At 39.9% G+C, this 24004-nt stretch overlaps 1 protein-coding gene across 5 annotated transcripts in view; it reads right to left on the bottom strand.

Annotated features, from left to right (window-relative positions):
• ncam1b (neural cell adhesion molecule 1b) overlaps positions 1–24004 on the bottom strand; it is a 66805-nt gene that overhangs the window by 21445 nt on the left and 21356 nt on the right. For 3 of the 5 annotated variants that reach the window (XR_003049499.1, XM_008309506.3, XM_025054893.1), the window contains exons 3-10: positions 22389–22598; positions 21244–21387; positions 20091–20228; positions 19627–19744; positions 15230–15390; positions 13364–13506; positions 11607–11630; positions 4686–4715 (exon numbers count right to left, since the gene is read on the bottom strand). Coding sequence is in view for 4 of the 5 variants with exons in the window: in XM_008309506.3 (XP_008307728.1) it covers positions 4686–4715; positions 11607–11630; positions 13364–13506; positions 15230–15390; positions 19627–19744; positions 20091–20228; positions 21244–21387; positions 22389–22598 (968 nt within the window). In the remaining variant the exon portion in view is untranslated. The other 2 variants (XM_025054892.1, XM_008309507.3) reach the window with 2 other exon arrangements.

The raw sequence follows: 24004 nt of genomic DNA, 5'->3' as shown, positions 1-24004 counted from the left end.
ATTTCTCTCTGCGTCTCCACATTACAACCACATCTTCCGATTTTCTCTATAAATGTTTTTACAACAGATTAAAATGTTTTCAATGGGTCCTACATTGGTAAGTTTGTTTCTCTTTTGATTTTTTTTTTTTTTTTTTTTTTGGAGCAGAATTCATCATATTTTTTGGCATTTTACTCTAATACTACCAGGGAATAAGAGCTGAGATTAGTTCGTCACGAAGTGTCTATTTTTAGAGTTTTTACAGGAATATTTTACTTGTTTTGAAACGGAGTGAGACTGGAGTCAGAAAGACGAATGATACGATTTTTCTATCTACTTATTGAAGGCTTTGTCAAATGTCTGCAAAATATCGAAATATCCAGAGTCAACTGAACATGGTAAAGAGCCAACAGACCAACTCTCTGCCAAATTCAAAACAACCTTCACTGCTGCTGACAAGTCATCAGTATATTAAACAGAACAATAACATTAGAATATTGTATTTTTTATAGCAAAACCACAAACTGTATAAGACATCAAAGACCAAATTATCTTAGAAGAATGTTGAAAATGATCAATTGTAATTCCTTACTGTAGCTCACCAGTATAAAACCTTGGAAGACTTCATCTGAAAGGTTATGGCAGGATGTGCTAAATAATCTGGATCTCAGCCCATCCGTATGACGTGGTGACCTCATTACAGATTACTCTCCCAGACTGAACTAAAAGGTTTTTCCTGTCGTCAGAGGAAACAGCAGATTTTTTGGCAAATCACCAGTGGAACACAAAGCTGAAGGATGAGTAACTTAATAAAGATGTTTCTAATTTTCTCTTTTTATTCCAGTTCTGTTCAGCTGTATCATTTTGATGTTTATAATTTAATGTAATTTCTACAGCACAGCTGGCCTTATTACAGCAGATAGTACAAAGAAGACATTCGTTCTAACGTTCCTCACTTCAGTATTCTCCACCACAGTCAGAAGACTCTTCCAACTCTACTCTATTTGATATTTCCCTGTTAGTATCCAACAATTCAACCCAGGTTATTAGAGACAAAACTATGACCTTCACTTTACATACAAAAAGCTCTAGTCTTTCCAAATAGTATTAGGGAAACTGTCTGCAAATTTGGATACAATACTTTTAATTAACCCATCACTCTCTGACGTACACAGAAGTTCAACAGCTCCTCCTTAATTCTCGGTGACACTTGTACAAGAACAGTACAGTCTGGCTGCCTCTTCATCTGCAATAATACGCCAAGACAGCTACAAATAACATTACACAAATAGAAAATGCAAGCGGTGCCCCCTACCTGTGATCGCGAGGAGATCAAGAAGATGACCTTATGTCATTTCATTATACTTTTTTACAAACATAATGCCTTCACGTTGATAACCAAAGCCTCAGTAACTACAGCTACATTCTCCACATAGTCAAGTAGGTGACTCTCTGGATGATCCAGACTCAGATGTTTTATTCTACACAAGTGTAGACGGTCAGAGAGACAGACCTTTTCTGGACAGACACCTGTGGGCCGGAGACACACAAATATAAAAATGACACAAAAATAAAACTTTGGTCTAATTTATTATTCAATGCTCCTTTTTGAATTGTGGGCCACCAGTTGATGATCACAGTCTAACATTTAATTAACTTATATTTGCAAATAAACTACAGGTAATGCAAACGATTGTATATGGATTAACTTTTGTCCCCATGATCAGGGGGGTCAAACTCATCCTGGTTCAGGGGCCACATACAGCCTGATTAGATGTCAACTGGGCCGGACCAGTACAATCGTAACATAATTACCTATAAATAACAATAAGTACTTTTTTTTTCCTCTTCGTTTTCATGCAAAGAAGTACAAGTATATTAGAAATATTCATGTTTAAAAATATATCATTTGAAAAAACTGCATGGACATGAAGTATTTGTGCTTTTTTTTAAATTTCATAGTTCATCAAGCGGGCCAGATTGAACCCCATGGCAGGCCGATTTTGGCCCGAGGGCCATATGTTTGACAACCCTGCCCTAGATGGTGACAAAATGACAGCATTCCAAACAAGCATCTCTCTCTCCCAGTTCTCCTCCGCCCTGCGAGCTAAATGTTGGCAGAGTGGTGGTTCTGTTCTATCTAATTGAGAAGATAAAGTACGTGTTCAGGGACTCTCTGATAGGTTTTATTGGCATTGGAAGGCCTCGATTAAATATGTGAAACAACTTCCCACCTGTCTGCTGGGAGGAGTCGTGCGTCGACAGTATCTGTCAGACATAAGTAGTGCACAAACACAGCACACAGAATACTGTAAGCAGGTAAAGCAGGTTAAAACCAGCACAGAGACCAAAGTAAGGCAGTGTAGACGTGGACTTCAACAGTAATCACAGCTGAAGTAATCACAGTACACTGAGCACAGTTCTGACAGTGCACAGACCAGAGAACTGGTCAAAACTGGATGGGAAAATCTCACCTATAGGGTTTAGATTTTTTGTTTTACGTTCTTTGATCAGTCACTCTATGAAACCTAACTCTTTTCAGTCAACATTACTCCAATAATTTGTCAAAATGTATCAAATTTTGAGATTGAGAATCAAATATTTCTATTAGTGGTTTCACAACAGGCTACTGTCTGGATGAGTGTGCCAGTCAGAAGTGCATTTCTCACCAGTTTTCTCACACATGTAGGAAGACTTTTCACCGTTAAGATAATACTGAAAAAGCTTATGTGGGCAGGTCTTTCTTCTGCCAATTTTTTACATTTCAGAAAGTCTATAAAGTACTGAAAATCTTGGCTACTGGTGAAAAAAGTACATTTGATTTTCTCCCACGTACAGTATGTACAGTAGTACATGTTCAGTTGTCTTTGATGTGAAACTACTAGCAGATGAACAAAAGGTTGTTAGGACAGAGATTTATCTGTCTGGGTGTGTGGGTGTTGAGACAAAGGTGTGAATTTCACTGGGAAGAAGAAAAGCGTAAAACTGCCTTTCTACTCTGGCTTGCAGATAGGGCAGAAAGTTAACTGAAAATGATGGAGATGTGTGTGTGTAAATGGTGTGTTTGTCTTTAATTGTTGACATGCGGTGGACTGGCAAAAGTCCGAGTGCTGTCTGAACCTGAGATGTGGGAGGATAAAGTGTGAAGACTAGATGGATCCATTCATCATGCCAACTCTTCCCGGGGTCCTACTCAATCATCCAGCCACCCAGACAGTGGCTCGGAGCACAGCACCACACGCTGATTTCTTAAGAGCCTCAGAAGGAGGAAAAAGAGCTGCAACAGGTAATAATCATCGCAGGAAAGAGAGAGAAACAACAAACAGGCTCATGGGAAGTTCCACTGGGTTCAGACCGACATCAGAGCATCAGCACCGCTGCTGCCTTCTACCCCAACAATGACACTGGACTCAGGTGCACAATCATTTCAATTTCAAGTTCTGGCTCCATGTGTCCATGAGAATTTTTTTGTTTTGACCTCTTTGTCCAACCGTATTTATAGACCAACCCTTAAAGATCATGTATTCTCCAGGTTAGCGTACACACACGGACAGAAACGAGTAAAATGTAAAAATCGAGCGTCAGAGGCTTTTTTTAAAGAGCAAATTTCAAATGTAGTATATTATAATAGTTATAACAGCGAGTGATTGATTCGATCAACCTCCCAAATACCATCAAAAACTGTTCTTCATGAAGATGTCTCAGTGGATTCCCTTAAGGATTTCTTTGAAAAATTAAGATGTCAATAGTGCGGATGGATTTCAATTTGAAGGAAAAAGAAAAAGTCTTTGACATCTTTTAACCATTATCTTTCAAAACCATCACACCATTCTTTTAATTTGTGAATCACAAGGCTTCAAAAAGGAAAACTTTGTGATATGAAACCTGTTTCAGGGAACCTGGTAAATGGCAGCAAAATGATCCATGAGAATAAATGGCAGACAGTGTGTTTTATGGCATAAGTTGTGTCATTTGAATGGATGGGCAGAATATTTTTTATAACTTTCAAAGTGGGGTGGTTTCAGATGAAGACCTTCGTAGGATGATGTTACCAACTCACTATAACTACTGCAAGTAGCGTAGTAACTTTACACTACCTGATGAATCAATAACCAGTATGGTTAACTGACTAATGGATTCTAACTGGGTATAAAAGGAGGATTTACCAAAAGCTTTTTATTTAGTTTTTTTACTAGATAATTGTCTCTCAAGATTCTTCAAATCTTGAGAAAAAACAAACTCTATTGCTTTAGAAACCATTTCGTTGCAATAGAAAATCACAATCATTCAACGCTGCTGCATAAAACGTTTTAATAAATATTTTTAAAGTGCAACATCCATCCTAGAAATGCAGCAGTGGAGTTAGCTACCTCGATGTTTCCTGTAATAACAGGATAAAACAGCCATAAAACTTAGAAAAAACAGTAACTGTTTGGATGAAGTAAACCCCCGCACGGGTCGGTAACGCAGCAAAACAAATAAAACGAGACCATTTCAGAAGATGTATTCAGCTCGCATATCGTTTCTATGATTTTCTTTTTTTTGTGTGTGTTCCCAAATGCCACAATTAATCAAAAGTTTATGTGTTCCAAATGCCACAATTAATCAAAAGTTTACATCTGCATCCATCCAGAATGACTTAGAGTCCCTGCCATGAAAGATGGATGAGTGTATGAAGGAGAAAAACCGTCATGCATTTAGAATACCTTGTGCTGCTCAGGGCGGGTCCACGATGCCTGCAAAGGACAGAGAGAACAGAACAAAAAGACACAGCCAAAGCAAATCTTAGAGAGTAATCCTTATCCAACACTTTGAATATATGCATACTGCATGCAAGTCTAGTATTCGCAGTTTAATATTAATGTTTCTTAGAGGTACAACTGAATATAGTTTTGTAGCCATTATTATTTAATCTCCATTCTCTAATTGCACACACAACAAACTAAGACAACAGCTTACAGATAAGAAGGTCGTTTGTTTACCAGACACACGTTACTGAAGAGGCAGAGATGTAGTGCCCACTTTGGCCAACGTACAGCAATTATTGACCCCTTAAACACTAAGAGGAGGATAAGGGTTCCTGTGTCGATGTTCACCAGCAGAGACAGAGGAACTGGCAACTTGGTAAGTAGAATTTTAACGTTGAAACTTTGAAAATACTTTGAACTATGAATATAGTGACCCTGTTTACAGGCATGGCGCAAAAAGTTGAGCATTTTGGCTTAGGTATTGGATCAATTTTTTTTTCAATTTTTGATCCTGAAATTTTGACCAATATCAGACCAATACTGATCCTGAGTATCGGACAGAGCCATCCCTAAGTAAGATAAGTCCATTAAAAACTTCCACTTCAAGCTCACTTTTTTGTAATACATGCACCACAAAGGTTGACCATGGAGACGCCACCTCAAAGTCCAACCAGTCAGCTGCAGTCTTACTGGAGCTGTATCCAGTTGTGTCATGCTACGTTAGCGGCCTGCTGCAGGCTAGCCCTGGAGTAGCAATTCGTTTAACAACTGAGGTTTAAACAAGTAGCGTAAGTTTAATGTCCATGCTGAGTTTAACTGCTCTGAGTGGATAGACCCAGAGTATGTTTACCGATGGCACACGCTTTTAGTCCTCAGATGTTTGATGCACAGGAACCCATTTTCATTTAGTACCTCATTCCTTTCTCAAAGCACTTTATTATCAAGGTTAGTGAGATGAAGCGAGAACCTGTAAGATTTTGTGAAAAATCTCTCACATCTAGCTGTAATGACAATAAAATTTAACACAAGGAACTCGAAACAGGACAAAATAATTGTAATCGGTTCTTCTCTGATGGCTATTCCAAATCCTGTTATTTGCTTTCAACCTCCTACTGCACTGACAAATCAGTAAATATAAACGCAGGTCCCAAGGGAGTTAATGGTCAGGAATATGCTGTACATCTGGGACATGGAGCTTTTCACCAGATGTATCATCTAACAGGGTCAGAATTCAATCATAGGAAACAGAGAGAAACTCCTTAATTTAATCATTTATAACTAACTAGCATGCTTCCTAATACACCTAATTACTAATATTTTTTGAATAAACACCCTTATCACTTAGTTGTTCTTAGCAAATGAACATGATAAGATCAGATAAAAAAAATAATCGGAGTAGCACATCACATTACACCTCTGATCATATTCACAGTGAATGTGACAACATGCAATGTCAGGTTAAATTACAAACAGTGAGAAGCCCACCTCCAGAGCATGCTCTATAGATTTCATGAAGCCGAGTCACATTTGTTAAGCATGCGGTGTAATGACGGCCTACACGGTGGAAGACTACTGAAGCATTACAGCAGAATGACAAACAGCAATTTCATCAGGCGCAACAACGAGAAAACTGTAAAGAAAGCAATCGGCTGGAATAATTGAAAGAGCCAACATCAAAGCCCTGCTTTATTTTCCTGTAATCAATACTGCAGGCTAATAAACCCAAAACATGAGGTGTACCTGAGTTCAACTGGCTGATTCCACTGACAGCTGTTTACTGCTAAAATAATCATCTGTAGGGAAGCTACCAGAATGAGAAGCTACTGTTCACCACACGTTTGGATGTTATTTACCTCCATAAACCCACAGACTATGTCATTACTGTACAAGCGGCAGTTGACCGCACATCAGTGCTGTACTGCAACAAAGTGGTAGCCCAATTAAAACTGGCAACCTAATGGTCTGAAGCAGACACACACACTCTATGCATGTGGTGTGCAGCCACTGCAGGACATCAGCTAACAACTGTCAGTGAGGAGGCGAATCAGAGACAGCTTAATGCAAGACTAATAAACTTAATTACAGATAAAAGCACTACTCGAGGACGTCGTGTCTACGTGTGTATATAATGACCGACCATTTTCTTTATGGAGGACATTTCAGTTAAAACCAACCCTCCTTTATCCCTTGCCTTTTCCGTTATGAATTACTCCTCACCAACTGGTCCTGTCTGACTCACACAAATCACTAACATCCTTTATAAACTATATCCACAATCTCTCCTCCACTTCCACTTGACAATCTCCACAGACATCACCCTGTCTTTAAGACAGATCCAGATTCCTCTGTCACGGCTACTCACGACTCACATTCTGAAAACAGTCACTTTCAGTCTTCCATCAACTCTTCCACATTACAGCAGCCACCGCTACACCCTCACATACATATAGGTTCCTGCCTAAACATACTGTATGTCCCCGCTGACCACAAATATCATTTTTACAACCATGACAGAACTCCTCATTTACCTTCAGACATGAATTCATCAAGTGTAGCTACCTAAGCTAAAAAAAAACACTTGTTGCTTGTTTTCCTTTCCGCGCTGTTAAACCTAGACATAAGGTTAGAACATGTCTGTCCACAGCAGGATCCTCTGGGGCAGACTGAGAAGCAGAGTAGAGAAACAGAAAACTCACCACTGGTACAGGGAGGCTGACCCTTGACATTGGTCAGCCCCTCTCTCTATCAGCAATCACCCTGGCAATTCTTATTGCCCAGAGTGTGAAAGGGTTGTCAGGGGGGAGAGAGTTGGTCTTTAATAATGTTATAAAGTGTGGAGGAAGTCATCGTAGAGGGCTGTACGTCTCACAGGAGGTGGACAGTGGTGTAGGTGTGATCCGTAGTCTTTGGTCACAGAGCGCTTTGTAAAGAAGATTTATGTGGTTGAGTCTATACTTTGTTTTTAAGGTAAGAACTTAACAAGGAGATGACTCAAGATCAGGGTGAGAAATGTGGTCAGAATAACTGGGTGATCAAGCATCAGGAAGTCAGATATAAACCAAAAAATGTCCAAGGAAAAACAGCGCAGATGTCGTGTGTAGAAAACAGAGTAGATCACAGGAATAGCACTGGCTCGATTATTCCAGGCGACGAAGACAAACCGGGACAAAAGGTAAAGGACACGATGGTAACAGAAACACACAGAGGGTGGGGAAACTAAGACGACATAGATGGAACACAGCCAACAGGAGAGTGGATAATCACAGAGGAGGGTAACACACGAGGACGAGCTGAGGAGAGGCACACGGGGTGAGAGTCAAGAATAAGAAATCAAATGTAGACAAGTCTAAAACCTGGGCCTGGAAAACCACTAATTCTGAGTGGTCTGGCAACCGAACGGGGACATCATGCCTCCAGCATATGTGCTGCTGTAAATGAAGAGCTCTTTTGTGTTAAGAGAAACAGTCCTATCTGTCTTTGTGTGGTGTCGTGTCATAAATGGCTGCCTGTGTCAATTGCTTTGCATCACTGGAACAAACCATTCACCTCAGCAATTTAGTCCCAAAAGTAATTCTTGATATTCTTTGTCCTTGTGTCCAAATGTTTTATTCGACTTTTCATTCACAGGGAGACGGTCGACACCGCTGTCAAGTATTAATTACAGCTCTTTTTGTCTTTTAGAGCTTAACTTTTAACCTCACTTTAAGATGGAATTATTTCATTTAACTGCTGGCTTCAGTTCTGTTGATCAAAAATACGCTGCCGTTTGTGAGGCTGTGAATGAAAGAGACAGGGACTATTTATCCTTTGGTTTATTTATATTGCCTTAAATATATTTAGCTGACATTTGTCAAGTTAAAGTTTCTGAACAGACAGTTACAGTATCTTAGTTGCTCAAAGTTTGTTTATAACTCTGCTCTCCTGGACTGTCAGAACACAGAACACAGAAGACAGGAGTCTAGCTGCTCTTTGACATTATTTATAACTAACGCTGCTCTCCTGGACTGTCAAAAACACAGAAGACACAGGAGTCTAGCTGCTCTTTGACATTAGATTTCCTCTACGGAAGTGGTTTGATAAAAAAAAAAAAAGTTCTTGTTTTCTACAAAATAAAAATCATCAACAGACCAAAGGTTCTAAATAACTACAAACAAACATCCAGTGCTGCTACCATCTCAAACACACTTCATGGGACTTCACTGACAAATGTCCTCAAACTATACGCAAACGTTGTCTCACTGGTCCACGCCCAGTACTGATGAAACACAGCTGTTGTGGTGATGGAGACAAATGGTCAAACAAAGCAAAATGACAGTCTGGTGAAGTCCAACCATGCAGTCAGTGGACTGTAGCACCATCATCTACAGTGATGAAGACTCCTTATTACTGTAGGTGCAACTGACAAGACACAACAGCTAAACGCAAAACACACCACCTGGATGGCTACACGTCACATGACCACTGTGCTGTAGTCCATCAGCTAAACTGGTTTATGGCCTCAGTCGGCCCCCTGGTGATACTGGCTGAGGCAGTTTTATTGGAAATTGAATGTAAAACTGTCTCGCTGTCTCTCCGAAGATTTTAATATTGATTTGTCTTGTCTGTGACAGCTCTTATTCATCCGTGTTGTAGAAGGAAACGCTGGGATGTAAATCTGCTCAAGTTGTTTCACACCACATCACAGAAACCTTTTTAGTTTTTTGCTGAATTAAGTGAAACTCTTGGTATTTATCCTCTGTGGACAAAAACTGATTAGTTAAGCAATTCTGACCTGAGTTTCAGGTGCTGGATGGATTCTGGGAATTTACAACGTTTTAATATGTGCTTCCTAGTGTGGTTGGTGTAAGTTTTGAGTTTCTATAAAGAAAGCTACAGGATAACCTAAGGTTATCTTCATTCAGTTTCCTGTAACCATTTGTCTGCTCTTGCTAGCCAGGGTTCAGCCAAAGGGGAGGTTTGTTTCCACACCCAATTAGTTCTCTGAAATGTTAACCTGCACAAAATAGTGCTTTAAAACAACAGAGCCCTTGTTTGATGTGACTGTGTGAGTGTAAACAATCAGAGGTTAGTAAAACGCTGTTAGTTAAGACAGTGACAGACCTGAGTCCTTCAGACAAAGCTGTGGAACTTCACCTGTAGCATGAGGTATGATGAAGCATACATAGCAGCTTAGCTCCATACTCAGCTTCTCCATTGACTCTGAGAGCACAAAATCTCACACAGCCAATCACCATCAGGGTCACCGACCTTACTGCTGGAGCTTCATCCAAACATCAGAGCCACTTCCTGAACTTCAACCCTGACATCTAACTGGAACATAGCAATGGGAGTAACTGTCTTCAGGCTAGTTTTATTCTGTTTCTGTTAACATTACAAAATGACCTAACACAGCAGCTCCTTGGTGTACGACCCTATGGCATTTCAAGGTTACGTCATCATTTACCATAAATTTATTAAGAAGGTCCAGACCTACCTACCAACTAAAATCAAGGCTGAACATCACCGGCTCGGTTTTCATTTGCTGGTTGTGCCCTACACATTGACTTGTGCTACACTGGGGTTGTTTCTTTGGGAGCTATTTTTCCTTCATGGCGTAAAATAAATTCTTCTGATGTTTTTATCTGCTAGATTATGATGTCATCACTGTGTTAGCGTGGGTGAGTGACACGGGCTCTTATGCACAGAATGTGAGTTATTATTAAAGTGAACATGTTGCACTGCATCATGATTTTACAATGTTACACGTTAAAGCTGGATTAACATGTACATGATACAGATGTCGACCCAAGGTCTTTCCCTTGTGTCAACAATTGTCCCTTAATAGTATGTGTGATTTGTATAAGTGTTATTAGTGTAATGTGGTACAAACAGCAGTAGCTGTCCCAGATTTTACTATATTTACCATAATACTATAATATGGAGAAATTACACAAGCTAAAAATGAGACCATCTGCCCGACAAAAGTATTTCACTCCAGTCTTTGGTGGCAGCTACTGATGAGTTTTTCTACACTCATCACCTTTAATGTCTTCTTTATCAACTGCTGCAGCTCTAACAGCTAGTTTAGGGGAAGCAGTTTTTGAAAAAATATGCTACTTCTCATCTACACGTGACCATAGAGAGGGACTGAGGAACAAACTGTTACTAGGCCTTCATGTGTGCTACATGTGGGCGTCCAGTGTTATAGAGGAGAAAAAAAAACAGATATAAGAGTTGTTCATGACAGGCTTCATCTGGCGGTGGAGTGGTTTGCGCTTGTGAGGGTGCACTCAAAATCTATTTCTCAATATCAAACACCCAGTCCTGTGGGTGGGTGTGGAATTCTCCTTCTCACAGAGCACGGCACCCACAGACTCTATGTAATAGTTGTATTCATTTCCTCCATATACTACTGCCAATATTTCATGTTCATATCAGCTGTTGGACAAAGGTGTTGGATAATCAAGAGATGGATTTGAGGCGAAATCATTAACACCCATTTGTGCAGACGATGCTGATTAGTACATGTTGGACAATCGACGGAAATAAGAAAATGAGTCAAAAAAATGACTGAATTAGAATTGGTTCTCAGCAACCACATGGTTTGACATGGTTTGGTGACAGTGACACAAATGATGTTTTTCACTGTTGTGATGCTCAACAGTTGGATCAGATCTCATGAGAGCCAAAAACACACACATACACACTCGATACCATGAGATCACAGTGTTACAGTGTGCTACAGGCAGACAGCATGCAATAGTTGAACTCATTGAATTAAGAAGTTCTTAGTGATTGGAGGAAACAGCTGGAAAGTGCCTCAACAGAGGAGTAATTCTATTTGAAGTGGAGGTAGACTTTACTACACTAGCACGTTTAGATGCCACACAGATTTCATACCTGATAGATCCTGTTGTGATGTGCCTGTAAAGAAGAACATTTTACGCATGTAATGGATTTACTCCAGAATTACACCACAGTCTACAGCATTTCCCTGTCATTACCTGTCAGGTGCAGCAGGACACAGAGGATTTAAAAACCAAACCATGTAGGCGGTGGATGTATGAGCTCATCAATCAAGAGCTGATTGATTTCAATGGCTTGCACGTGATTGAATGCAAGAAAAGGTATGGGAGGACTGTCAATGTAATGGAAGTTAATCTCATGACCCTCAGGGTCTCTGCAGGAAATGAAAATGGTTGGCATTAAATTAATAAGAATTTATGAACACATTTTGAAACTGCTTTGGTATTCTCAATACCAATCATAAAAATGAACGTATTAAACTTTAATGTCTTCAGTTTACGGCTGTAATAAGCTGGTGCACAGTGATACTAAAGGAACAAAACGTTGACCACAACAGAAGCACTGGCTGACCACATCTGGTCCTACATCATACAGGTGCCCTTCAATCTCTGTGCCACTGTGACCAGCTCCTCCTGGTGGTGTTCTCATGTCACTGACTTTCTGAGGCACCGTTTTTTGCAACCCTTTCCTGTTTGAATTGTTGCATTTTTGCATGAATGTCATACCAATGACACAACAATAGAATTTTATATTAGTATTTTTACTTATTAAAATGTGTTGAGACTACAGTAAAAGACTTAAAGTGGCTTATACAATAAGAACCTTTGAAAACCTCACCAGAGCAGATTGATTTTTGTGATTTGTTTTCCATTGTCTGATGACCTTTATTGTAACTGTTTGGAACATGGCAGATAGTTAATAGTAACTTATTAACTCCCTAACTTATTCATAACATAGAAGTAACTGCAGAAGGCATACAAGAGTAAGTAAGAGTGTAAAGAACCACCAGGGCTCACCTTCACCCAGTGCAATTCCAGGTCAAATTCAAAAGATGGCAGCACAATATTCAGTTCAGAAATGTCAACAATGAAACTCTGACACCAGTAAGTACTGCTACCAAAATGATAGTTGTTAAAATGTGTTACAATCATATAAAATTCTAACAACATCATAAAACAATTTAATCTGATGATTTAGTAAATTGAATGAAATAATTGGGTTCTTCGTTCTGCTTTGTTTGATGGAAAAAAAAGAAAAGGAAAAATCACTGAGCGACAGTGGAGTCAGTGGAGAATCAACGATCCCAGTCTCAATGAACTTGATAAAAGAAAACCACTGGCCTGACTCAACTACCAGGTCAGGGCAGACTAACCAGAAGTCGACTGTTTCCATTTTTTGAGACATGGTTGTATCAACATGTGTTAGCTCTTGTTACAGCTTTTATACTGCAGCTTTGTGTCATATGGAGATCCTTGTAATCCAAACCACCAGACCTTGTGTGGTGTCTGGCAAATGGGCCAGGTTACATGTTACTGCGAACAATAGAAAGACCTTTGGTCCTTTTGTGTTGCCTGTATCTCTAGTTGTCAAATTATTTTTACAACTTTGTTTCCGCGGCTCTCAGTCGTAGCTACAGTCTTTAAGGTCTCTTTATGAAGCACGTGTGAAGTGGATAGAATTCAAGTAATTCGCCTGGGACCCAGACAGTATCAGTCCACTTTATGCACAGAATGGTTCATTAACTCCAAAATGAAATTAAAAAACATTTCAACAATGCAGTGGACCTCCAGGATTCACACTGAGTGCACAGGAATTAGTTAATTAACGGTGACTATCCTTTATTATTTTACCTGCTCTCCTTCAATGAAAACGTGTTCGCCGTCGCTCCAGTTGATGGAGGGCGTCGGATCTCCGGAGGCTTCGCACGTCAGAGTCACCTGCTCCTCCATCTCTGATGCACTTTGATTCACGATGTAGGTAATCCTGGGTTTAACTGCACGACAGAAACACGTGATTAGCATATTCACAACATCGACAGCCGAGCAGATGGTGACATGGTTTGATGACACAAACACACAGAGAAAACGGAAAGAGAAACTTTGACAAACTTTACTTCAGTCCAGGAATTTGTAACTGTTTCATTTCTGTTTATATTGTTGGACAGTGTTAGTTAACCTGTGTGGCAGGGTGCTATGAAAAGGGTACAGGACAACCAACAGGAGCTGCTCTTCATAAGCCTGAGGACGTGTGCTTCTGTGCTGGAATTATTGTGATTTTTAACAAAAGAATTAATTAAGTTTCCTCAAAATAAAAGCCTTTTCAATTTTCCTTAATTAATTTACAAAATGAAGCCACAGGAGCAACTCAAATCTGGTCCAAAAGCTAATCCCAACCGGTGAGAAAAATGGCAGCAGTCGGAGATCTATCTTGTCACACAGCTCTTAAAATGGAAATGAATAAAAATAAATTATTGTTGTTGAATTTAGAAGCAGTGGTGTCACAGAGCGGCAGCAGCTTAATGGACTGTATTGTTCTCCATCCCTTTCTCTACTATTACCAATACCACTATAAGATTATTGGAACAGGCGCAAAGAAAGGAACAATAGCCAGAGCCTCCATTATTGGTATCAGTGAGTGAAGTGTTTTGCTGAAGAACAATTGTGCAGAAAATCGTCGTCTGTCAGCTCAGTCTTAACTTATTTTGTAGGAGAGACAAACTCAAAGCTCCTTCCTAATCCAGTCACTGACAAATGACAAGTGCACTTTATGTCTAAGACGGAATTATATTCCACCTAAAACTCAAGTAAAGGCCATTCTGGAAACACATTTCCAGGTACATTATCACATTCCACACAAATAACTACCTTCAATTATACTGTATAGGATTTCTATTATAGTCACAAGATTAGAAAAAAGCAGAAAGGCATGTAAAAAAAAACAATGGTCGAGGTACCTGAAGCAGGGAGCTAAAAAAAAATCAGTTAATCAATATGTGGGGAGGGGAATAGTCGGTGATCCACAAGCTACATAACATATGTAGGCTGCACACTGAGGCTTTAGTTTCAACAGAGCTGCATGAACAGAAATGAAACCAAAACACATGGAAAATAAGCACCACTATGCACAGAAAACCAGATAGAAGTTGAACACAGGACTGTGTAATATATATATAGTATTGTCTGACAGTGAGTTGTAATTGAAACATATTTATACATATTATAAATATATATATATATACTGTATAAGACAAATGCAGTATTTTACTGTACGTGTTCTGTGGTCAGTGGATCACTTTGATGATGGTGTCACTGTGCTAAACCCCATTTCATATTGACCTTTTGACCTCACAGACGCGTGTGTCTCTCATTGGTGCAAATGCTCAGATATGTCACACAAGTGATTCTATACTTGGTCAAACCTTCGCACTTTACACTCTGATATCTCTACTCTGATTATTCCATCTGTCTGTGATCGCTGTGGCCGAACCTTCGCACTTTACACTCTGACTTATTCCATCTGTCTGTGATCGCTGTGGTTTTTTTGCTTGCTAACAGCACGCATAGTACTAGCTTCCCCTTACAGAAGAGATTCTAAATCTCAGTGCAATAGTTCCTGGTAAATTAAGGTTGAATCTAAAATGACTGAGGACATAAATTGTCATTTTTAAAACCATATGGTTAATATTCCAAGTATGTTAATAAAACATGTCTTCTCACCGAACACTCTGAGGCTTAACTCCTGCTCACTTTCTCCAGCCTTATTCCTGGCGATGCAGGTGTACTCCCCCTCGTCCAGCTTGGTAACATCCATTATTGTCATTTCAGAGCCGTCTTCATTGAAGCTGTACTTCTCTCCTGCCTCCAGAACCACGTCAGTCCTGAGGTAGAAAAAGAAGAGACACCAAACATTAATTTTACCAAATTGCTTTGCGACAAAGCTACATTTCCTTTAACAGATTAACTGCTGTTGAGAAAAAGTATTACTTCTAACCATCATAGCCTTTGAAATGTGTTGTATTTTTTGATGTATCACAATTTGGAAAAACAGGAGCAGATGATAAAGTAGGTCTGTGGTAATGAAAACAGAGAAATTGATTTTCAGTAACAGAATGACATTTTCTTTATTCCCCGGCATCTCGGTCAAGACATCTGGTGTTAAATGGCCATTTAGAACAAATGTTTTTTCTGTAGTGCAGTCTCAAGTGTTTCTTGCCACCAAGGCTGCCACAAGTACAAAGCAGAGTATGTTCTTGACCCCTGACTTTCTTTGATTTTTTGTTTTGTCTTCCAAATTCACTGTGCACCGTGACAGGATAACAACATGACCAGCAGAGGCGCCGAGGTTCACGCACCGATATGACCCACTAATCTGTCTACAAAGCTAACAACTGTCCTGGAAACAGGCTGAAAAGAACTAGCATCACAAAGGCTGGGCATATCAATGCCTGCATTCAGACACGCACTATACAATATGGCTCTCTGTGTCACTGTGCTCTTCAGGTTTCACCAATTACACACATGCCTCTCCCAGTTTGTGAGGAAGTGTCCAGTTGCAATGAATAAAGCTGTTAGCAGAGGTCCAATAGAAACAGTTCAGTGTTGAACTGGCCCTGAGTCCAAACCCAGACCTGATGTTGGTCCCAATGTATTTACATCAGACATTCAGTCGCAGAGAGAGTACCCAGAGATTCGTATCCATTGTTAACAAACACCATGCTACAAATGAATGACGGCCCTGTGTTCACCAGTTCAAAGAACAACATAATTGTCACAGTGAAATCTTAGCCTGTAACCCAGTAATAAATCTGCATTAATAAGAAATGAACCTCGAACAAAACAAGCCTTTAACAGCAGTTATGCAATGCTATATTCAAATGCCAGAGATAAGGGTTGTGTGACTGAACAACTCCAATAATGTTGTAATAAAAAATATGTATGTATATAAACATATATACACAGGTTTATATATGTGCTTTCTAATTTCTAACCATATACTTTAATCCACATGTAATATGAAATTATATATAAATGTATTTACATATATACATATACAGTATATATATTCTCATTTCATAATACCACTTCCACAGATCCTTTAAGGGACGTTCTCAGTATATCTGTAGTTTCCCAGCCTTCACAATGGAATCACAGTAAACCTGTCACAGTTGAAGCACGGTCTAACAACATCCCGTCCCTCGGGGGCATCAGGAAAGGGCAACCCTCCATCAATCTCCCCTAATCTGTGGAGATTAGAGGCTGCACACCCCGACTACACTTGGATTCTGCCTCTCAGGTTGAGTTATGTTACTGCAAGTGCAGATTGTGCCGCAGTGTTACCGAATTAAGTATTGCTCTGTTGTCTTCATGTGTTTGTGTGTCTTGTCATTTTTTAAACACTTGTCAAAGGGCGCCCCCAGTGGCAGCCTGGTACAGCAGCTCTGACTGACTTCAGGGATTTTTTTTTTCTTTCTGCTCTCTTTGACTTTCTCTCTTCTTTCTGAACGCTCAAACATGGACAACATGGCCCCATTCAGTACGATCCTTTATTACCCCAGATCTTACCACTTACCACAACACAGCACACTGAGAGACCCTAGTGGAGAAGGAGACATGGGTAAGCTGACAATCTGTCTCCTCCCCTTAACTCTTGGCACAGAAGAGTTTTTCTTCTGTGCATCTCTCCAACTTGACAACTAGAGCTGTTTTCGATGACAGTTGTTTGTCTCACTACAAATGGGGAAAAACAGTCTTGAAGGCTAACGCAGGATTTGGACTGTTATGGACTGGTGCCAAGAAAATCACCTGCGGATCAGACAGGAAAAACTCCCATTCAAAAAACCTAACATCCAACACCAGTGTGCATTCAGGGAGGAGACACTGAGATGGTCACATCCCATAGCTCTCTGGGTATTCACTTCAATAATGAAGAAGACTGGACTGATCATGTCACTGCCCTGTACAGGCAGGGGGCAGAGTAGAGTGTGTTGCTGAGGTGACGGAGGTCTTCTGAGGTCACAGGTCTTTTTCATGGGTCGTTGTTTCGCAGCGACTTCTGCCGCGTTGAACCTTAATCTTACGTTGAGTTGAAACGACTCGTGTTAAATATATTGTATAATAACAAACAGTTCTGCTGCACTTTACAAATGGCTAACAACATACACAGTACCTTTCAACAATTCTACATGCAGTATGTATTAGGGCCGCCAATTAATGTATATTTTATCTGTAGATTTATCTTTTTTTATCTTAATTTCACACAGCTGTAGACTTGTTTACAGCCCCTTAGTGAGAGTGGTCTGAGGCAAGCTGGTTGTCTGACCTAAAGTCAGCATCCACAAATGCATGCTGGAAGTTGTGACGTTATTTAAAGCTACTGCAGTGTGTGAATAATAATGCGTGTATCAACTGTGAATAACATCAAGCGTAAGTTGATGGATGGTGGAATAACTGGATATACTGCCACTATGGGGCAGTAGAATGCAGAGTAGTTGCAGAAGTATGTTAAACATCTTAGTTTTGAAAACAGTAGTTTAGTGACTCTAGATTGAAATCTGTGGGAACTCGCGGTGTCACTGTGGCTGCAGCTCCTCCGCCCACAAAGGGAGAATGTCTGCGCTGTAAAGAGTGGAATCCTTCTACACCCATATTTAGTGGTAGTAATGTGTCCAGAGACACAGCTGCATTACCAGATCCAGATGAGTGACATAATGTGTCATTCATACCGTCAGACCTCAGCGTTACAATCAGAGCTATTCTTCAGTAAAAGCAGGAATTTCTAGTTGATGCCTCATGGAACCTCACGGTCCAATCAATGGACTGTAGTGTAACCACAGCTCGCATGTCATGTCCTCTCCCCTGGTAGAACTCTGGAAGTACACTGTAGCTTTTCTACTGTAAATAAGAATCCTCCATAGGGCAGGGCATTAAAAACATCAAAAATATTTCTTTGTTATGGTTAAATATCAGAACACTCACTATACACACAGCAAGAAACAAACAACCACAGGAGAATATTGGAAAACTGAGTGAGTAGGTGACTATAAGAGGATTGTGGAGTCACAAGTCAATCAGACGTGAACGGTATTAAAAAGTGTGAGTTGGTTTCTATTTATGGATTCAGGTAAGAGCACAGAGTGTCAAAACATAGACGAGCTTCAAAACTGTTTAAAGCAATGATTTCTATGACATGATGTCTGTGTTAATTATTTAATTTTTTCTTTTATTATCCATTCTGTTGCCTTATGTTCATCTCTGTTATATAAGGTCCAGGTTTTAGAACAGATGGATGAGGAAATCATGAAGCTGTCTCCCTAAATATTGGTTAATTTACATAACTAATGCTAACTTGTTTATTCTACCTTTTGTTATAAAATCAGTTTCTAGGTTTTCTTTAGTTTGTTTGTTTGTTTTCAGCTTTGGATGAACGATTTGCTAATTAATGTGTCCTTTACTGTATATCCAGGTTGTTTTTCTGCTTTACCTCATACATGATCATATACATAATAATTAGGGCTGTTCAAATTAACACAGTGTTATAACAATTTAAATTATTCAGATTGAAAGAATGTCAACTAATGTTTTACACAAGGGCAGTGACATCTAATAATTCAACCGTGTATTCACTTATCGTGGAGGAGGCTCATAATTCTGTTTTTGCACCAGGTCTCAATCAACTGTAAATGTTAATAAATGTGTTTGTTCTTCCTTCTGAAAATGCTTTAGTAGTTACAGCTACATTGCAAAAACAATGTTGGACCCTAAATGATTCATATCCTAAATGAGACATAATTTAACACACACGTAGTTCAGCGGCAGCATACTGTCTTAATCCAACCAATCAGCTTCCTCCTCTTTGAATGTTTCCATCAAAGGATCACTACGCCGACGATAACACCAGTGGCTGCCGTGTTCTTTCTCTTCACCACAATGAATCTCCCTCTCTAATAAATCCTGCCTCTCTTTTTTTGGTCTATGTATAAACAGCCACGTCGTCTGTCTTTCTGACGGTGCCGCTGTCTTAAAGACACACGTCCCACTCAGCCTCAGTGTAAAAAACGGACCGCTGCAGCCGAAGCCTGAAGCATTAATCTGTACAGTTGTTAGCAGACCTTTACCTTGTCCATGTCACCATGGGTTCAGGGAAGCCATCTACAGCACAAGTCAGCATGGCCGGCTGCCCAACATCTGCTGTGGCATTCACCTCTGACTGCCATACCCTGATGGTCGGGAGAACTAAGTCAGGGAGAAAGACAGACAGTGAGATAAACAAGAATCACACCCAGACTTTCTCTGCGAGCACATTCACAAATAGATAAATAAACAGCTGGAAAATAAGGATTCAGCAACAACAAATTTAGACCATTTATTTTAGGCACGTTTATGTGCTGCGCTCAGACATTGTAGGAAACAGACTTCATTAGCATGAAACATCTACCAGAGGCCGTCGCTCTGAGCAACCGTGTCCAGACTGATGTCAAACTTAGCTGCATCTAAAACTCTCTACTGTTCTAGTAACTACAGAACAAACAAAACTTTACACCAGAAACAGAAACAGCAAACGTATGTGTGGGCAGCCTACCGTTGACGATAACTTTAATGACCCTCAGATCAATTTCACCACGTGACATTAGGCGAGCCTCACAGGTGTACGGGCCCTCATCTGTCTTCTTGATTCCTCGAATTTGGAAGTGATTGTTGCTCAGCACCTTGAAGCGTACTGCAAGGAGGAGAACAAAAAAAGGTCAGAAAATGGACAAAAGTGTGATACCATGTCAGGAGGATTACTGATGATAAACTGCAGCTGGTGGAAAAGTCAGACTCAATTCACCTGCCAATAAACCAGGGTTAGTTCTAAGAGTTTTGATGACAAGATTTGGATGAAGAGAAGAAGCAGGCTTTGACCTTATGTAAAAAAACAGATCCCCAAAAAGAGGAATCATCCAAAGACATTTTTGCTCATTAACTCATAACTGTTTTTTCAAGAGGAATCAGAGGAATCATCTTTTTTTTGCTCATTAACTCATAACTGTTTTAGCAGTAATTATCAATTAGAAAATGATCCGTTGATTTCTGATTCTGATTTTTGAATAGAAACTAAAGAGTTCAATTCAACATTTTTTGGTTTTTAAATTGTCCTTTCAAAAAGTAGCTAAAGTATTTCTTCTTCTTTTTAAGCAGATGGTTTTATGATTCTTTTTATAAATAATTCAAATCTATTGAGTTGCACTGACAAGGTATTCATTTGTCCTGCGTTTGAAACCTTCTATTTCCACATCTCATCTATTTTTATTTCCTCCTCCAACTGTCACATCGGTCACACTCAGTAGCTTTCTTCTCTCTTTGACTTTTAGTTTATGCTTGTTTTTTGGTTGTTTTCTTGTGTCTCACCGCTCGTCTTTTTGTTCATGCTCCCTAATCCTCCTCTTCCTGCCTCCTGTGTCTCCCTCCACAGTGATTACCTTACCCTCTCACCTGTGTCTTGTTAACTCCTCCCCTGTTCCTGCCTCTTGTTTTCTTTCCTCTGCCTTTTGTCTTTTCTCCACAGTAACAGTGGTCCTAGTTAAGTGTTGGTGTACCTGATTTAACACAATTCAAAGACATAGGGGGAGTTTTTTTGCCTCGATGACTATTTTAAGTAGCTTCTTTGTCATAACCAGTTTGGCACCAAGTGAACAGAAAACAATGGTTAAAACACTCCAGGAAAGTTACTGACTAAAAAGAGAAATCCTCACCATCCTTTTCAATTTGTATTTTTGCCCCTTTGAATTTCCAGAGAACTGTTGGAGGAGGGAAACTGGTGAAGTCACAAATAATGTTGGCAGTGTCGCCTTCGTTGAACTCCTGAGGCGAAGGCACATTTGTAAATGTGATTCTTTCTGTTGAAAAAAAGGAGAAAAAAGAACACAGGTTAAACTCACAGATTTATCTTTTAAAGCTGTTTGAAGGGCTGCTATGTTATAAGAGTATGTTTCACATTACCCTACATGCAAAGGTGGTGTGACCATAGTCACCCAGTCATTTAGTTAAACCACATCACGTTCAGTAAAACTACAATATGTTTTTGTAAGAAAAATATATAATTATTAAAGAGGAACAAATACAGTAGATATGAAGTTGATATTAACATGCCTATCAACCACTTGTGTAACAATCACTAATGTGACGTCCAATGCACAAAAACATAGAAAAATTCCTGTTTTTTTTCCTTCATGTTTTGCAGTCCCAACTTTCCCAGGAAGTAGTAGATGTAAAATTTTGGTCGATAATTGTCTTCAGTTTCTCTGTAGGTGCATGAAAACTTGCTGTCTCCCCCTGGGCGTACGCAAAAAAAAAATGCCTGATGACTGTGTGAGTCACAGCCACAGCCAGAGCAGTGGTCCAGAAAAATAGACTTCAAGCAATCACACCCACTTAGCCAGCACTTCTTTTTTCATAGTCATGATTTGCTGGCATCATTTGCATTATTGGCCTGACCCCATCAAAGCCCCCACCCTTACAAATCTGCTTGTATTTTCCACAGCACTTTTTTTAGGGAGGCTATGAAAAATGGATCCAGACAATCTGGGGCAGCCCTGAGGGCTGGGGCATTATGGTAGAGTTCTCAAGTTGACAAGTTTGTGCTTTGAGAAATGTGTAAGGTTATCATAAAAATCACTTCTAAATTAATCAAGTTGTTGAAAAATAAATAAGCACTACAGTACTGCAATACAGTACTGCAGTACAGTACAGAACAATATGTGATAAAACAAATCCAAACGGATTATCAAGCACTCCTCTAACAGTTTATTGAACTGATAGAAAACCCTCCTCACCTGAAGAGTTGAAAAAAGTTGATTCCAGTCCTAATATTTGTCAAATTAACGTATGAAAAACTTACGAAAAATTTTCACTTTGACAGTTGCCTCTCCTTGTTGGTCCCCGTTGGTGGCAGCACATTTATATGTCCCAGCATTTTCATTCCTGGCTCCGTACAGAGTCAGGGTGGACGATGACTCATCGTTGCGGGTCACAGTTATGTCTGGCCTGTAGGGTTCAATCTTATCTCCACTGGGTCCAAACCAGTCTATGTGCTTGGCCACACCTTCAACTGTGAGCAGAGTGAAGAGCATAAGAAAACAAACCTTCACTGTGGGCTTTTTGTACAAATACTTATAACCTGCAGTGTTACTTTTTTTTTTTAAATAACGTAAATAATGTCTGTTACACTCAAACAATTCTCTATACGTATGTATGTATGTGTTTATATACATATATAGCCGTTAAAAGTCCAAATCTTGATGCACAGTTGACCTAGAGTCCAAATGTCTTTGACTCTAACAATGAAACTAATAGCACCATTGTCACTGTTCTATCATTTCACTTAGTTTTCATTTCCGTCCGTGTAAAACACTCTGTCTTTGAAACCCGGTCTATTTATACACCTGCCTCGCCATTGACTGCCAGAAATATCTTAGAATATTGACTTCATTTTGATGTAAAAACACCAAGCACCCAAGGTCACAGAGCTGATGAGTTTAGGGATGGATGCTTCTTTGTTACAGCTGATGTGTGAGTTCAAAGGGTCTCTGGATCCTGGGTAATTACTCACAGGTGTCTTTTCTGACTAACATGCAGTAAACCTTCTCCATCTAAAAGTACCGCTCCTCTCTATTTCATCTACATCCCCGGCTCTCCCTTCATGGACTCTGTGTTATTTTCAAGGTGCACAAATTATTTCCACAGCCGTGATACACGTAATAATTTGCACAATTCACACCTTCCGTGATGCAACCTGCTCAGCACATATCAAAATATGATGTCATTAACATATGGCCGACAGACATATTTAGAGTAGTTTACGTATCTTTAATGCTAAATATACTGGAAGTATTTCGACTGAAGCGCTGCTTAATTCATCCTTTAATAGACAACATTTATAACAATTGTATGTATAATTTGTATGGTGTAATGCAGTAACTTTAATGAAAGTAGTGAAGTAGGAAATAATGTAATTTCGTATGAATAATATGTTGGAAAATGTTATGGAAAAAAAACATTTTAAAGAATTGGATGGATGATGGGTTGTCATGTACGAGCATCGCAGGGAGCAGGCAGGACCCAAATGCAGTACTGGAGAGTGTCATGATTTTAACTGGTAATGACCCAAATGCAGGCTCAGACGACGTTACGTGAACAAACAAGGATTTATTTTCTAAGTTAACTTCAATAGAAATCACAAGGAACAATAGTTCAAGTCAATCTGGACGTGAGCAACCACGGTGTCTGAACAAGAGTGCCAGCGGCACCCAGTCCTCTGGTGGATTCAGGGTCTCCAGTGGTTCCAGCGCTCACTTACCCGGAGGTTCCTGAGGCTCTTACCTCTCCGGTGATGCCGGAGGCGACGGTGGCCACACCTCCGGTGGTGCCGGAGGAGACGGCGGCCATACCTCCAGTGGTGCCGGAGGCGACGGTGGCCACCGCTCCGGGGGGTCCTGGGGGGGCGGGGGGCCCAGG

This window comes from Cynoglossus semilaevis, chromosome 4 (assembly GCF_000523025.1).
Source record: "Cynoglossus semilaevis isolate Cse_v1.0 chromosome 4, Cse_v1.0, whole genome shotgun sequence".
NCBI lineage: Eukaryota > Metazoa > Chordata > Actinopteri > Pleuronectiformes > Cynoglossidae > Cynoglossus > Cynoglossus semilaevis.
The sequence above is the reverse complement of the archived record's forward strand: the minus strand, read 5'-3'. Positions and strand labels throughout refer to the sequence as shown.